This window comes from Ceratotherium simum, chromosome 5, assembly GCF_057802395.1.
Source record: "Ceratotherium simum simum isolate JZ-2026a chromosome 5, ASM5780239v1, whole genome shotgun sequence".
In the NCBI taxonomy this organism is placed as follows: domain Eukaryota; kingdom Metazoa; phylum Chordata; class Mammalia; order Perissodactyla; family Rhinocerotidae; genus Ceratotherium; species Ceratotherium simum.
The window spans coordinates 48111807-48127095 of record NC_141904.1 but is presented as its reverse complement, the minus strand read 5'-3'; the positions used below and the strand labels follow the sequence as shown (position 1 = coordinate 48127095).

General features: G+C 46.2%; 1 protein-coding gene across 1 annotated transcript; it reads right to left on the bottom strand.

The window, feature by feature from the left end:
- Positions 1 to 5371: 5371 nt before the first annotated feature.
- On the bottom strand, positions 5372 to 14099 carry CCR2 (C-C motif chemokine receptor 2). Its single transcript, XM_014791348.2, has 2 exons — positions 14015 to 14099; positions 5372 to 10001 (listed from the first exon to the last, which is right to left on the bottom strand). Exon 2 carries the CDS (start codon positions 9988 to 9990, stop codon positions 8848 to 8850), a length of 1143 nt encoding a protein of 380 aa, XP_014646834.1. The 5' UTR covers positions 9991 to 10001; positions 14015 to 14099; the 3' UTR covers positions 5372 to 8847.
- Between the last annotated feature and the right edge of the window lie 1190 nt (positions 14100 to 15289).

Below are 15289 nucleotides of genomic sequence, written 5' to 3'. Positions count from 1 at the left end.
AAAATCAGAGAACAGTTCTTCTTTTTTTTCAATTGAGCTCAAAATAGGCTACAGAATAGACCTCTGTCTGAGAGTGTTTTCGTGGGCTTCCCTGATGACACTGTCTTCTTTTGGTTCTCTGCTCATCAACTACACAGAGTCTGTGAGAAAACAGAAAGAACTGAAGGATATTAGAACTAGAAGAACATTCACATTCATCTAGTCAAAAGCCCTCATTTTGCTGAAAGAAACTGATGTCTAGGAAGCAAGTGATTTGTACAAGACCACAGGGCTTATCAGTGGTGAGACAAAAAGGGTGTGAGATTCTGATTCTCTCCCTATTTGTCCTCAATGAAAGCCAACTGGAACCAACTTTAAATTGAGATGGGAATGCCTCACACCAGCCCCATGCTCCCCTTTATCCACTCTCCTCTCATCCCCTCTGCCTACCACAACTCACACACATACGCTCACCACCCAATACTGTTTTTCTCTGTAAACTAAAATGACTAGTTGTCCAAAGGGTTTTAACTATAGCTTCACCTCAGAGCTAAGCACGTTGCCTGTCTTTCTCTGGATCGGGTACCTAGAGGGGTGTCTCCTTACAAGTTTTCACTCTACCTGGTCTCTGTTTCGCAGCCTTGCAAACCGGCAGGCATCTGTGAGTGCCTGTGCTGTGCCAGATACAGAGACAGAGTCCCCCCTCCAACGATACAGTTTGTCTGGAGCCGTAGGAAATTTTCAACATGACATGGGCAAGAACTGACACAAGAACAGGGTCAAGTTCAGGATTATAAGACAATACTACTGTATGTGCACTCATGTCAAGCTTTCTTGGTGGTTGGTACTACTTATCTAAAAACCTCAATCGTTGACAGCAGAGCTGAGAACACGGGGGAGAGCCGCTCCTGAACCACAAGAGCGCCCTCTGGGGGGCCTCTGTTTCCTCTACTGTGGAATCAGAAGCATTGGCTTGTGATCTAAGGGAAGGCAAAGGAGACCCTAAACCTGTGGAGGCAGCCTGACACAGGGGCTAAGGAAGTGGCTCCTGCAGGCAGTCTGCCCCAGCTTGAAGCCTGCCCAACCCTCAGCTTTCTCATCTGTGGAGTGGGCCGCATAACCGTAGCTGCTTCATGGATTTGTTGGGAGGGTTACGTGAGGCAGCCACGTCCAGAATTTAGCACATAATATGCACTCAGTAAACCTCAAACTCCTAGTCACTCATTCAGCGATCCTTTCTTGGAGAGAGTTTATTTTATAAAATTCTAACTAAATTAGTTCCCTGGGGTCCTTGTCTAGAGCAGATTAGTATCAGCAAACTAGAAGCTGAAAGGGTGAAGCTAATGGTTGGTGCGTAGAGAACAGGAGGAAATGACGCCAGAAAAACATAGAAGTAGCCCAGCGACCAAGAATCGCTCCATATAGGGTATACGTTTGTGTTACAACAGCGCCCAATAATTTGCAGTCACAACCAGGACAGTGAATCATGAAAAATATGTTCACGTTCATTCTGTATGTGCAGTTCGAGACGCAATGATTAAAACCGGACTCTGTAGATAAGCTGTGGGGTTTAAACCCCAGCTTCATTATTTGCTACTTGACTCTGAACGAGTTACTGAAACTCTCCAGGACTTAGTTTTCTTATCTGTAAAATGGGGGCTAAAACCCCAAAACACAAACCTACTTGATAGGTCTGTGGTCAAGATCAAATGATATAACCAGTGTAGAGTCTTTCACAGATACCTGCCCTCTGTGGGCTATTTAAATGGTGAAATATGGGTAAACAAAATGGGTAGCAAATAAATCCATATAAAATTTCACAGAAAATAGGTAACATAAATACAGTTTTGGTTCTCTGAAGAGCAGCCTGTGTTCACTGGTGATGCACTTGTGTAGAACTCTCAGATGCTGCTGGACAAATGTTACACATCTGTAGGTGACAACGGTTGGTTCTTACTTTCAGCACTGGAGCTGGGGCTTTGCCCTGTGTTCTGGGTGTCCCTTATAGGGGTGGCTGAGGACATGACCACATGCTCACCCCCAGAGGGCAGCGTGGAGTAGTGGAGCAGGCTCAGAGTCACCCAGACTGTGCTGCTGCCTTGCTGTGTGCCCTTGGTAAGATACTTCCCTTCTCTGAGCTTTCATTTCCTCATCTGTTTTGTGATGTGCTAGACCTGGGGGGCAAGGGAGGCAGCTCCCCACTTACATACCAAATGGCTCCATGGCCAAGTTGGTTTGGAAAATACACATTGGATGGGAAACAGGGTGAGGATTCACAGGCTGACACAAGGAAACCCTTGCAGGTTTCTGGGTCCAGAGGTGAGTTCAGATCACCTCTTGGGACAGAGGTTTGTCCCAAGGATGCACAAAGAAGTGAGGACCCATAAGAACTTCTTCAGCATTTAATCCATGATACATTTACTCTGGATACAACAACGATGACAACAAACTAGGAGTTACTCAAGCGGTGACTTTGTTTCTCTGCTTCTCTTTCTATTTTGGCCCTTCCGGTTTGCAGGGCTCTCGTTCACATATGTATGGCATTCAGACTCCTCACAAGAAATGATCTTTTGACCAGTTTGTCACTGGAGACTTGGTATCCATCTTGGAGAGTGTCTTGTGCCAGCCCTCCTTTGAGGGCACTGGCCAGCCTTTAAACAGCTGCTCCACATCTAGTCACTGCACCCGAATTCCAAAGGTCACATCACTCTCCTTGCCCCCGCCATCCCTGGACCCTCGACAGGATGGGGGATGTTAGTTCTTCTCCTTGGATGCAAAGGGCCAAGCTCAAGAGCACAAGTAGCTGAAACCCTGCCACACAGCAGCTCACACATAGGCATTGGGGCTGGGGTTGGCTCTAGGTCAATGTCAGTCAGCAGGGAGATGAGCTGTAAAAATAGCGAATTCTCATTGTGTGAAATTAGGAAAAATAGAAAGTAGGAAAAAAATTAGACACATTTTCACAATCTCGAAACAATCCCTCTTAACACATGATGTGTTTCAATCCAGACCTTTTCCCCTGCATACTTTTTAATTAATTGTCCTCTTACATACGCCCAATTCTGTATGCTGCTCTGTTTTTCTTGCTGAAGATTACAGTATAGACATTCTCTCACGTTATTAAAAAACTCTTTATGACTATAGTTCTTTGTTATTTTTGAGGTATAACTCACGTGCAGCAAAGGGCACTACTGCTGGGTGTACAGCGTGGGGAGGTATGACATGCATGCACCCGTGTAACCACCACCCCGGTCCAGATGATCACCCCAGAAGGTGCCCCCCAGAGTCGAGGGCCACTCTGACTTCTGTCATCCTGGACTAGATGTGCCCGTTCTTTAACTTCATATAAATGGAATCACAGATGCTGTCCTGTTTCATGTCTGGCTTCTTTTGTCCAGCAGAATGCCATGGCTATATGCTACAGAGCTCTGTTATTAGGCAGTTGGGCTCTCTCCAGTGTGGGCAGTGTGTTTTGAGTGTTGCTGTCGGTGCTCTCATATCCCCACCAAGGAGGAAGCTCCCAGTGTCCCCAAAGCCATCTTGACCAGGAAAGCCAGAGAATGCCCACACTCCTCACAAAAATAGGAAGAATCAACCCCCCCTGTGTCACATTTTGTCACCTGTGGGGGTCAGCAAAGATGCTTGGGTCCTATGACTCCCAGCAGTCCTTCACCCTCTGTCTCAGACACTGGCACGGTGAGCGGGGCTGAAGTCACCATGCTGTCCTCTCCATGCCTGCTGTCTCTGTCCTCATCCTCCCCAGTATAACCCCTTTTCCCAGCCCATGAGCATGTCCCCCACGCCCTGTGTAGATCCTCAAACCAAGTAGACACTTGCAGGCTGTCTACCTCATCACTTGTCTGGATACGTCCAGACATGGTGGAAACCCCTTAACTCAGTGGGAAGTCTCCTCTATGCATTTTGGGTATTGCTTTCAGATCAGCGCTCAGACCTGGGGCTAATGCATCTTAGGTGCAGTAACAGAAGTCAAATGTGCCTATCAAGGTATATAACGGTCCCACTGTGATCTTCACCGGGTCAGATCACACCTGCAGCTCTAGATTCGGCTCTGTGATAACAGGATACTGTGTGGGACTTTTCTTGTTGCACCAACCTGGCAACTGGCCTGAGGCTGAAGGCAAAGAGGTGTTAAGTACCCTACCGTTCTAAAGAAAACCACTGACACCTCAGCTCACGCACCTCCCCCAGGGCTGACAAAGAGTGACAGAAACAGCGCTGTGCCCCCATCACTGTGTCAACTCCTCCCACCCCTGTCTGGTATCAGGAGATGAGCTTGGGTGGGAAAGGGTTGTGGAAGTGGGTGGGATTGATGAGAGGAGGGAGAGGTCCTCTCCTCAAAGCCAAGGGAGGGGGCTCTGAGACAATCATGTGAGGAATGGGGGCTTGCAGGAGGGGAGCCCAGCACCTCATTCCTGGGTGGGGCATCCACTAGGCAGCAGACCAGTTGGACAGAGAAAGAGGGGATTAGAGAGAGGCAGTGGTGGAGACAGGGTGTGGCAGTGAGGCAGCAAGGATGTCCCAAGGATGTGAGAGCACCCCTGGGCCAAGTTACAAACATGGTGCCAAAGTGGCGAGTCTGAAGAAATTCCAACCTCAGTCACACACCACACCCAGGGCCAGGCCTCCGCTCAATTCTGGGCTGCCTCGCAGCCGTCAGCTCACCAGCCTGGATGCCCCTTCTCTCATGGTGAGTTTCCTCTTAGGGCCCTCAGTGGCCTTTGCTGCTAATCTCACCTGAGGCCATTTCAATTTGTCAGGGAAATTTTAATAATGAGAAAAAGCAGAAGTGGAAAGATGGGGTCTTGATGGCTTACTCCCAGGAGGCAGCAGGGCCTCGCTGAAAAATGCTCAGCACCCCCAGCAGCTTTGAGCACCACAGATGGAGGAGGACGGCACTGGTGGACCATGTCAAGCCCCCAACTCCACTGAAAGTCTTAAGAGACACATCCCTTGGAATGATGACCTTCCCTGACACCTGCTTCACGCAAACAACCCACTCAAGTATTCTCCCCGGAGTAAAGAAGACTTGAGGTTTCCACTTCTAGAAATGGAGATGGTTAGCAACTTTTAAGCGACAGTTTCTTTGTTGGCAATAAAATCCTACTGTAGCTGTTATTATCATTGAGTTAGTCACTCTCTCCTCTGGGCTTTCAAAAAATTTCACATATACCTCTATTTCTGTGCTCTGCACAGTGCATTATGATTTATGAATACACCATTCTCTACCCCTCCTCCCCATCAGCAGTCCCCGGACATGGAGGTCTAAGGGCATGGGCATTAACATATCCTCTTTAAGTACCTGACCCAGTCTGGCACATGGTAGATCCTCAGTGTGTTTGTCACATTGAATTCCACGATGGAAAAACAAATGGACGCTTTTCTAAATTTTATTTATGAAGTTATTATACACCATATGTATTAATTAGCATTTGTGCTTAGCAAACATTCACCACCACCCCAACTCAGTGACTTAAAACAGTAAATATGGACCTCTTGCTCCTGAGCCATGTGGCTGCCTTGTGGCTGGGGCCTGGCTCTGTTCTGTGTCTTCTCGAGAGCTCACAGGGCCTGGCTGAAGGAGTTGTGGTCTGGGCTGGGCCCTCCTGTGGCTGAGCAGCGAGAGCCAGGGGCTCAGCCCAACCACTCTCAATGCTCTGCTCCAATGAGGCAGATGTCACTTCTGCTCATTTTCCATAGGCTGAGCCACCTGTGGATGGGGTGGGTGTGTCACTTGCAGGGCACGCTGCAAGTCACAGGGCGAGGACAGGCATGTGTAATCACACAGAAAGGAGCGAAAAGTCGCGAACAATAAGACAATCTATCACACCACAGTACAACAAAGTGGGCAGGTTTTCTTTCATTGTGGCAAGGACATTTAACATGAGCTCTACCCTCGTAACAAGTTTTTAAGTGTACAATACAGTATTGTTATCTATAGGCATGATGTTGTAAAGCAGATATTTAGAATTTATCTTGTATAACTGAAATTTTATGCACATTCATAAATGGATAAAGAAAATGTGGTGTACATATACAATGGGACATTATTCAACCTTAAAAGAGAAGGAAATTCTGCAATATGCAACAACATGGATGAAGCTGGAGGACATCATGCTAAGTGAAATAAACCAGTCACCAAAGGACAAATATTGCATGATTCCACTTACACGAGGTACCTAAAATAGTCAAACTCATAGATGTAAAGAATAGAATGGTGGTTGCCAGAGGCTGGGGGGAAGAGGAAATGGGGAGTGCTAATCAGACAGTTTTTTTTTTAAACAATCTAGTTAGAGCATTGATTCACTTTCCAAGTTATAGCTATTTTAAAAAACAATATTTACATTTCATTATCATCAAAACAAAATTTAATGCATTCATTAGCATAACACAAACATCTGAGGGTGAAGCGTGCCCCCCCTCACCCCCAACACACACACTTCTTTCTGAAACCTTCTCTAGCCGTGAAGCAAGAAAGTAAAACCATAGTAACTTCTAGCTCCTGAGTTGCCAGGTTCCAGAAGTCCTGTGTTTCTTGCTTGCATCAGATCAGAAATGCACTGGGTAACATTCCTAACATTCTCTCTCTCTCTCTCTCTCTTTTTTTTTGGTGAGGAAGATTGGCCCTGAGGTAACATCTGTTGCCAATTTTCCTCTTTTTTGCTGAGGAAGATTGGCTCTGAGCTAACATCTGTGCCAATCTTCCTCTATTTTGTATGTGGGACGCTGCCACAGCATGGCTTGATGGGCAGTGTGTCTGTCTGCTCCCAGGATTTGAAACTGCGAACCTCAGGCTGCCAAAGCGGAGTGCTCAAACTTTACCACTATGCCACTGGGCCAGCCCCAACGTTCTTAACTTGGCTCAAGCAAGACAAAAGTCTTTGCTTACTTACGTGAACCAACTCCCTTCCTTTACAAACAGGGCTGATAAGCTTTGATTGGGGGTCAGCTAGATTTAGGAGTCCCCACAGGCCAGACGGGACCATTTGAGCATCAATAAGGACATCTGCAAAGCACTGAAGCATTCAAACCTCATTAAATCCATGCGTTCATAACGATGCAAATAAGATTTTTGGCAGCAAGTCTGAGAGAATAAAGGCACAGTCAAGGTGACGGTTGTGGAGTGTTCACTGTGATCCAAATGATATTATTTAGACGCTACATCACCATAAGCTAGTAAGCCCATAGACCACAGACCTCCAACGCCCTGATCAACGACAATTCATGCTGAATCAGCAGTCTCCCAAACAGACTACATGCTCCAAAATTTGAAGCTCAAAACCAGAATTGTCTCTATGACTAATACACTATTTCAGGCTTGGCATAATAGTAACTCTTAAAAAGGTACTTTGTATCACATTTGCAAATTGCAGTTTTCAGCTTTAATTTTATTTTGACAAAAAATATATCGAATTCTATGCCTATATTCAAAAATGAGCTGCTGGAAGGTAGTTTTTTCCAACCCATCTAGAGTCTTCCTCATCTAGGCCCACGCTGCCTGGTAACTTAGACCCCGAGATCACAGGCTGGATGTGTGATTTCCAAGGCAGGGGTCTCTGTCACCTCGCAGGCCCCTTCTCTGCCCTGAGGGCACACCCCAGAGCCCCACCCATTGTTTTCCCTCTCCTGGGCCCAACAAAGGTGCTTGTTGCACCGTTTCCTTCACATGCTCCGCAACTCCGCTCTCCTGGACATCCACAAACTGGTTTTTGGAGGAGGACATACGACAGGCGAGACTTGTTTGGTAAAGGCTGTGGCGAAACAGATGGAGCAAGGGCCGCAGGGAGGCAGGGAAAGGCAACAGGAAACGCGCACGCGCACACACGCACACGCACACGCACGCACATGCACACGGTCAGATCTGATACGCAAGGCCTCCACAGGTTCCGGTGCACCCATCCTGGCCTCTCCTCTGAGTTGATTCTGGAAACATAATGGTCTCACACATCCTCATGTGCTCTTGCTAAGGCCCCTCCACTCCTGGTGGAGGAACTCATTAGTCCCCACTCTTTCTCAAAATCACAACCTCCAACTCTCCCCTTTTCCTGGAAGGACCAAACAAGGGCTTTTATTTTTCATCTCGTTATAGATGATGCATGTTTTATAAACAAAAATTTTTACAAATTTTTATATAGGGGAATGTGGCCTAAGAAGCTTGTGAAAAATAGGGCATGATATTTAATAGACTTCAAATGTGGGGTGCATGGTTGTCGTAGATAAACCATAATAAAGCAAACATGTGTCATGCATGTACGGAGAAGGGGATCATGGACCCAACCAAAGCTCGCAGAAAGTTATTGCAGTTCCAAGGCTCTCCATGACCTGGTGAAGCCTTCAAAGTCAAACATGGGTGGGAGATTTATTTCCTGGCTGGATGAGGGAACCCCTTACCTTCATCCTCATCCAGGCTCAGCTGTGCTCAGGTCTCCCTCCTCCTTACACTCGGCCCTGAACCCATGCACCCTCATTTCGTTCACCCATGCCTGTCTTGCTCTCTTCCCCACCTCCAGCTGGGCCATTGATTACAAGAGATTGACAGAATCAGAGAGTGAACGAAGACATGGAGAAGACTGGAAAAAGAGCATTAGCACAACGCGATGAGGCATTTTCCAGGAATTGAGATGAGGGGCAGGAGAGTTAACGTCTCCACCCACAGTTGTTCTGGAATGTTCCCTGAGCATACCTTGGCTATCCAAGGAGTGACATAAGTCTGTCTTGGTACACACAGCCCTGAGGTTCCTGGGCACTTGCTTTCGAGACTTACAGGCCTCTTTTCTTCAACAAACCTTGAGGTGTACGATCATATGTAGATTGTTATCACCCTTTAAAAATAAGCAAACTGCTGCTCATTTACAAACCAGCCGAGACTTCCTGCTCCCCAGTGGAAGGGGTGTATGTTGAACTCACTCGATCCGCTGTCTCCCTATAGAAAACTGGGCATTGTTTGCAGAGATGTTTGGCAATGTGCTTTCGGAAAAACATGGAGAGATATCTTCTGAACTTCTCGCCGACGAAGGCGTAGATGATGGGGTTGATGCAGCAGTGCGTCATCCCAAGAGTCTCCGTCACCTGCATGGCTCGGTCCAGCCGACCAGTGCTCTCACAGTTACTTAGGTCAAAGAATTCCTGGAAGGTGCTCAGGATAAGGACGATGCTGTAGGGAGCCCAGAAAAGAAAATAAACAATCATGATCACGAAAATGAGCCTCACGGCCTTGTGCTTCTTCTTCTCGTTGCGGCACCGAAGTAGGGTTTTTAGGATTCCTGAGTAGCAGATGATCATGACCAGTAGTGGCAGGACCAGCCCCAAGATGCTCCTCATTATAGTATGGAAATCCTTCCATCTTGGTGGAAAATAAGGGCCACAGGAGTAACCAGAATCTTTATCAGATCCCAAGAAGTCTTCTTTTTGGGATTTGGTAAAGATGATTCCTGGGAGAGAGGCAAAAACAGCCACCACCCAAGTGACTCCACTTGTCATCACCCCAAAGGTGACCGTCCTGGCTTTTAAAGCAAACACAGCATGGACGATAGCCAGGTACCTATCGATTGTCAGGAGGATGATGAAGAAGATTCCGCCAAAATAACCAACGTGATACAGTCCTGTGAATAACTTACACATCCCATCTCCCAAGACCCACCCATTTATAACATAATGAGTCCAGAGTGGGAAAGTAAGAAGAAAAAGCAGGTCAGAGATGGCCAAGTTGAGCAGGTAGATGTCAGTCATGCTCTTCAGCTTTTTGCAGTTTATGAGGATGAGGACAACCAGCATGTTGCCCACAAAACCAGAGATGAACACCAGCGAGTAGAGCGGGGGCAGGAGGCCGGCTGCAATTTGTTTCACGTCGACCTTTTGGCAGGGTTCACTGTAATCATAGTCATAACTAGTGGTGGATTCTCCAACTTTCCCCTCGATACTCGTTGTAAGCGGAGAATGAGATGTGAACAGCATGTTGTGGCTGAGCTGGGGAAACGTGACATTGCCATCCATTTTTCTCTGTCCTGTAAACAGAGAACAAAGTGACGACACACAAGATAACTGCCACAATCCCTGATCTTACAAAACTCCTTGCTCCACTTTAGCAACGTCCCACTCTTTGATCTTTCCTTTGCAGCTGTCTCTTTGAAAGCACGTGTGCGAGTTCATCACTTCCCCTTATTCCTTGTAGCAGGAGCCAGTTGTCTCCTCACCAGCCATTTCCCAATGCCCTGGGCCTTCCCAGTGAGCCCATTCTCACTACAAGGCTAAACGTGCTGGACACTTGCTTTCTCTATGTCCTCTGCAGGTGGCGCACACACCTGTGACCCACTCTTGGACAATAATATGTAAGGTGACTCTGCTAGGGGGCTTTGGGAACGCTCTTCTCTGATAAGAGAGATGCAGGAGAAATCCCAGCCTGGTCCTTCCATTTTTGTAGCTTGTCTTATGAGGGCTTGGTGCTTGGGACCATGGATGAAAGACCCAGAGAACAGGAGCAAAACTAAGCAGAATCCCAACATCACCAGTCCCAAACCCTCCCTTGAGCTGCCCATCTTCTGACTTCTTTTTATTTGAGAAAAATAAGCCCTTGTTTTTAAGACATTATGAGCTGCATTTTCTGTTACTTGCAGCCCAAAGCATTCTAACTCATATACCTTTCTCAACTTTCTGTCTCCATCATCCTGCCCAAACTTCTCTTGCCAAGGCTGCAACGACAACCCAATTTTTAAATGCCCTGGCTTCATTTCAGTTTCATCCTCGTGGAGTATTTGACTCTTCTGCTAACTTCTCCATTTAAAACTCTTCTGGCTTCCAGGAGTTTAGCTCCTCTCTCACCATTTCTTATTACTTTTCTTTGTTGGTGTCTCCTCCCCATGCCCACACGGTAAGAGTCCCCACGCACCACCCTTGGCTCTCACTTCTTTACCTTTTACCTCTTTATTCTTGCTCCAAAGTTCTCCCTGAATCATGTCGTCTAACTCAGGGTTCTAAGTCCCCCCAGTGCTAATCCTTCCCAAATCTCTGTCTTACAGTCCCACCTTCCAACTCCTGCACCTCAGAGGTGAATTTTCCATTGCCTACTGCACAGCTCCACGGATTTATTCATTTAACCAATATTTATTGAGCACCTACTGTGAGCCATACTCTGTTTTAAGCACTGGAGATTCAGCAGTGAGCAAAGTGGGTATCATACAAGTACCACAAATTCAACCCACCCCAAACTGAACACCCCTGGAATCTTGCTTCAGCTTGTGGATTCCTTGTCTGGCTATTGTCATTTATTCCACTAGCTAAGAAGCAGGATTTGGTATTCTCCGGGGTCCCCTCCTCTTCAGAAGATTAGAAGCCAAGCCTTTGGAGCCAAACAAACCTGGATTTGAATCCTGCCTGCAACTTACAAGTTGCGTAATTTGGGGCTAATTACTTTTTCAACTATCAGTTTCCTTATGTGTAAAATGTTAACTATGCCGAGTTGCTGGGATTAACGGAGATGAGAACTTGGCACAGCACCTGGTGCAGAGAAATATTCTGTATTGTTATTATTATGTCACATGAATTCTACCCCAGAAACACCTCTCAGATTCATCCCCTCGGCTCCTCTTTCAACTGCCATGTCCTTCCCTTAGACATTTGTCACTTCTGGCTTTGTTGTGGGCTTTCATTTGCTCACACCCTGTTCCTAGCCATGCTCCCTTTCAATCTATCTGCTCTAAAATTGAAATTGAATCATGCACTTCTCAGCCTAAAATCTCCAGGTGCCCCTAGATTTGTATGTGGTAGGACCTCAAAGGTAATGCCCAGACTACTCACCACGCTTTTTCTAAGCTCACTTCTCAGTTCCATCTACAATTGCTTCTCAAATCCCAAATCCTGTGTTCTAGCCATAGCCATTTTCTTTCCATTTCCCCCAAACTCACCATTTCCTTCATGCCCTCTGCCTAAAATAATTAGTGAGCTCCTATTAATCCTTCAATACCCCCTGCTCAAATTCCCCTTCTTTGTGAAGCCTAACCTGCCTCCTCTATCAAATCACTGTTACCATCTCATAACACTTTGCATGCCTCTAAATAAGCACTTATCATATTATCTTCTACATATTATGAGCTTCTTGAGGTCAAGGACAAGATTATGTTTCTATCTCCAGCTCTGGCTAAAGGAGGAACCAATAAATGTTCATTGAAAGAATGCACAAAGATCTTTGTAATAAGTATGACACCTAACATCAATAGTCTTGATTCTCAAGATTATTCACTTTTTTCTGGTAGTGACTGTGAATTTGTTTTTATCTATCTACACACCTTATTCTTCAATGTCTCTTGCGATTGATACATTTCACATATGGTACATTTCACATCACTGAGCCAGATTTTTGAAATCTGCAGCAAGTAAACAAGATTTCTGATCAAGCTTGGGTAAAAAAAAAAATGTATCCACCTAAAGAATTTCAACTCTGATCAATAACTGAGTGCTCCCTAACCTCCAGGTGCTGTGTTAAATACTTTATATACATTAATTAATTTAATCCTTACAACAGTTTTGTGAGATAAGTATTTACACATTTTACTAGTGAAAATCCAAGCATGGATGGATTAAATGACTTTCCCAAACTCACTGAACAAGTAATGGGTGAGCTGGAATTTGAACCCTGAGCTTTTCAATTTCAAAAGCCCTCAGGGGCTCCCATCTCCAGGCTCTGAGAGCAGAGATGGATGTAGAACAGGTAACAGATTTTCTAGGTATTCTTCCATGCCTTGAACAGAACTTCTTTGGGATTCAGCCTTAAAATCCACACACTCACTCATACAAGCATGCCCCTCCCATGCATGCACAAGCATGCGTGTGCGTGCGCGCACACACACACACACACAACCATTTCTGCCAGAAAATAAGCTCCATGAGGGCAGAAATCTTTATTTTGCAATGAAGTATCTCGGTGCCCCAGAACCCAACCTGGCACATAGAGGCTAGTGAATAAATATCAAATAAATAAGTGAGTAACAGAGAACTAGCTGGCTGCAAGCTGCTGAGAATCAAAATGCTCCACTGTGGACTAGACGCCCAGGAAATCCAGTGGGAGACCCTATAAAAACTAACAATGGATATTGGGGATCCTTGCACACTGCCCCTCAGCTGCAGCGAGCCCTCAGGGCTGTTCTGTAATTACCCACAGGGCTGTCTCACATCTGTAGGGGACAGCGTGGACTGGATCAGTGGTTCTCAGATGCTGTGTCACACAGGAAGTCTGTCAGTTAGAAATACACAGCCCAGACCCTGGCTCTGGTGAATCAGATTGGTGGTGAGGGTGGGGTGCGAGGGGGTGGATTGCTCCAACCACTTCCACTGTATGTTCCCTGTGCTGTGTTGTTTACCTGCACTGGCCTCTCAAATGTCAGCCACCAACTCCTTTTTATTACTCTTCCCCTGTCACTCCAGCACACCCAGCTCCTACCACAGCAGACACTTAGCAAGGTGGCTGAAATGCACTGGTCTAGGTGTCACTTTCAAATGTCAGGACATATCCAGAATCGATTAAAAGCTGCCTCTCAAAAAAATAAATTCTTCACTTCAGCCTCTGTGGACCTCTGAATTGACACAAGAGACACATTTTGGTTCAGGGCCTGGACTATCATATATATGGACTAGCGGGGCGGGGGGTGGGGGTGGAATTTGGGGTAGAAATCTCCAGCTCTTTAAAGCCGTTAGGGCCTGGGAGGGGCAGAGAGAGAAGAGGAGTAGTTGAGTGCCTGACTGTCTGTACTCTCTTGGGTCGTCCTCTTTTAGTGCACTCTCTCCTATCATCTGAGCCTGAGGGGTGGGCTCACCCTGCTCTGCTCTCCCTCACTGTCATCAGGGTCTCTCTAATATTTCTGGTGCAGACACCCCCCTCCACTCCTTTTTCCCATCTTGATCATCCCCCAAGTTCCTGGGCTATGCAGACCCCCAGGATGTTCCTAGTCCCTGCATCTCTAGTGTCAAGATGCTTTGAGCCTATAAAAAAAGCCACAAAGCAATGGAAAAAACACCCATAACTCACCGATGGATGGCTTCTTCCAAGTGGCACTGTTGTGTCAGGCTTCTCAGCAACTGAACCGAACAAATCTGGAGGTAGAAACTTGGTGTGCAGAAGTAGGAAATAAAGTTTCCTGCAGAAAGAGAAGGCGGAGATACAAAGGCAAGTAATGGTAAAGATTTGAAGAAAAAAAAAAAAAAGTGCTATAGTTCTTCTTTTCCAGCCAGGATCGTTGTACACTAGGTTAAGCTCTCCAGAGTAGCATTAATTTTGAAATCTTGCTTATGCAACCTTGAGTGTGAGTCAGACACACCCTGTACATCTGCTCCTGTGCCTACCCACTCTGGGCTTCTTTGTCTTGTGGGTCTCTATATCTGGAAATCTTCCTCTGTCTTCTGCCAGTGATAATTTGCATGAAAGGAGCACAACAGAACTTCATTTCCCAGAGGATAAATGCTAATGGGCTCTGTTGGTGATGGTGGAGGAAATATAAGGAGGTTTTATGTGATCATGTGCACTGGGTTTCAAGTGGCATTGTGGATTTGGGAACTGATTAGAAATTTTATTTAGATAGAGCTTCTTAATGAAAAGGGAATGCTAAGTGTTCTCTTGTGTCAGATGTCCTTAGCAAGAAGGGCCTCAGTTAATATAGGTACCACTCCTCAGAAAGAAACTTTGTTTAAACCACCATTGAGAGTCTGGGAAGATGGTGGAGTAAGAAGCACCAGGAATCTCTCTCCCCACTGAGACAACAACTGCAGAATCTGTTCAATCTAACTATTTGGGAAATCTGGAGTCTACTGAAGGCTTGCAACTTTCAGGGGAAGGCTTGGATGATCAATTGCAGTTAACTTCAGTCAATTTCAGCTCACAGCACAATAGCAGCTACTCATCCCCCACCCTTGGCCCCTGGGCAGGCAGCCTCCCACGTGTTCCTGGAGCAGTTGGCATACAGCTTGCAGGAGCCAGAGTGGGCAAAAATTGGACCTGTCTTCCAGATGTAAGGGATCTGTGCTCTGATCGCTGATTACTGCTTCTCATCCAGAGGTACAGACAGAGAGGCAGGCAGCCACTTTTGTTGTGTTTCCCCTCATTGTTGCAAGCCCCTCCCCCACTGGCTGAAATGACTTTCAGGGGATTTAAAGAGCCAGCACTCTTTATTTTCCTCCCCTTCATTTTCCTCTTTTGGGAGCCAGATATTCAAGAGCAACTGCATTTGCAGGGAAAATTAGAAAGTGACCACACATACTCAGGGAAAGGCACATGCTCAAAAAAGACCCTGAGCAGACCTTAAGTTCA

Excerpts from the sequence above, each read along its gene's own strand:
- CCR2 (XM_014791348.2), bottom strand. The coding sequence starts at position 9,990 with ATGGATGGCAATGTCACGTTTCCCCAGCTCAGCCACAACATGCTGTTC.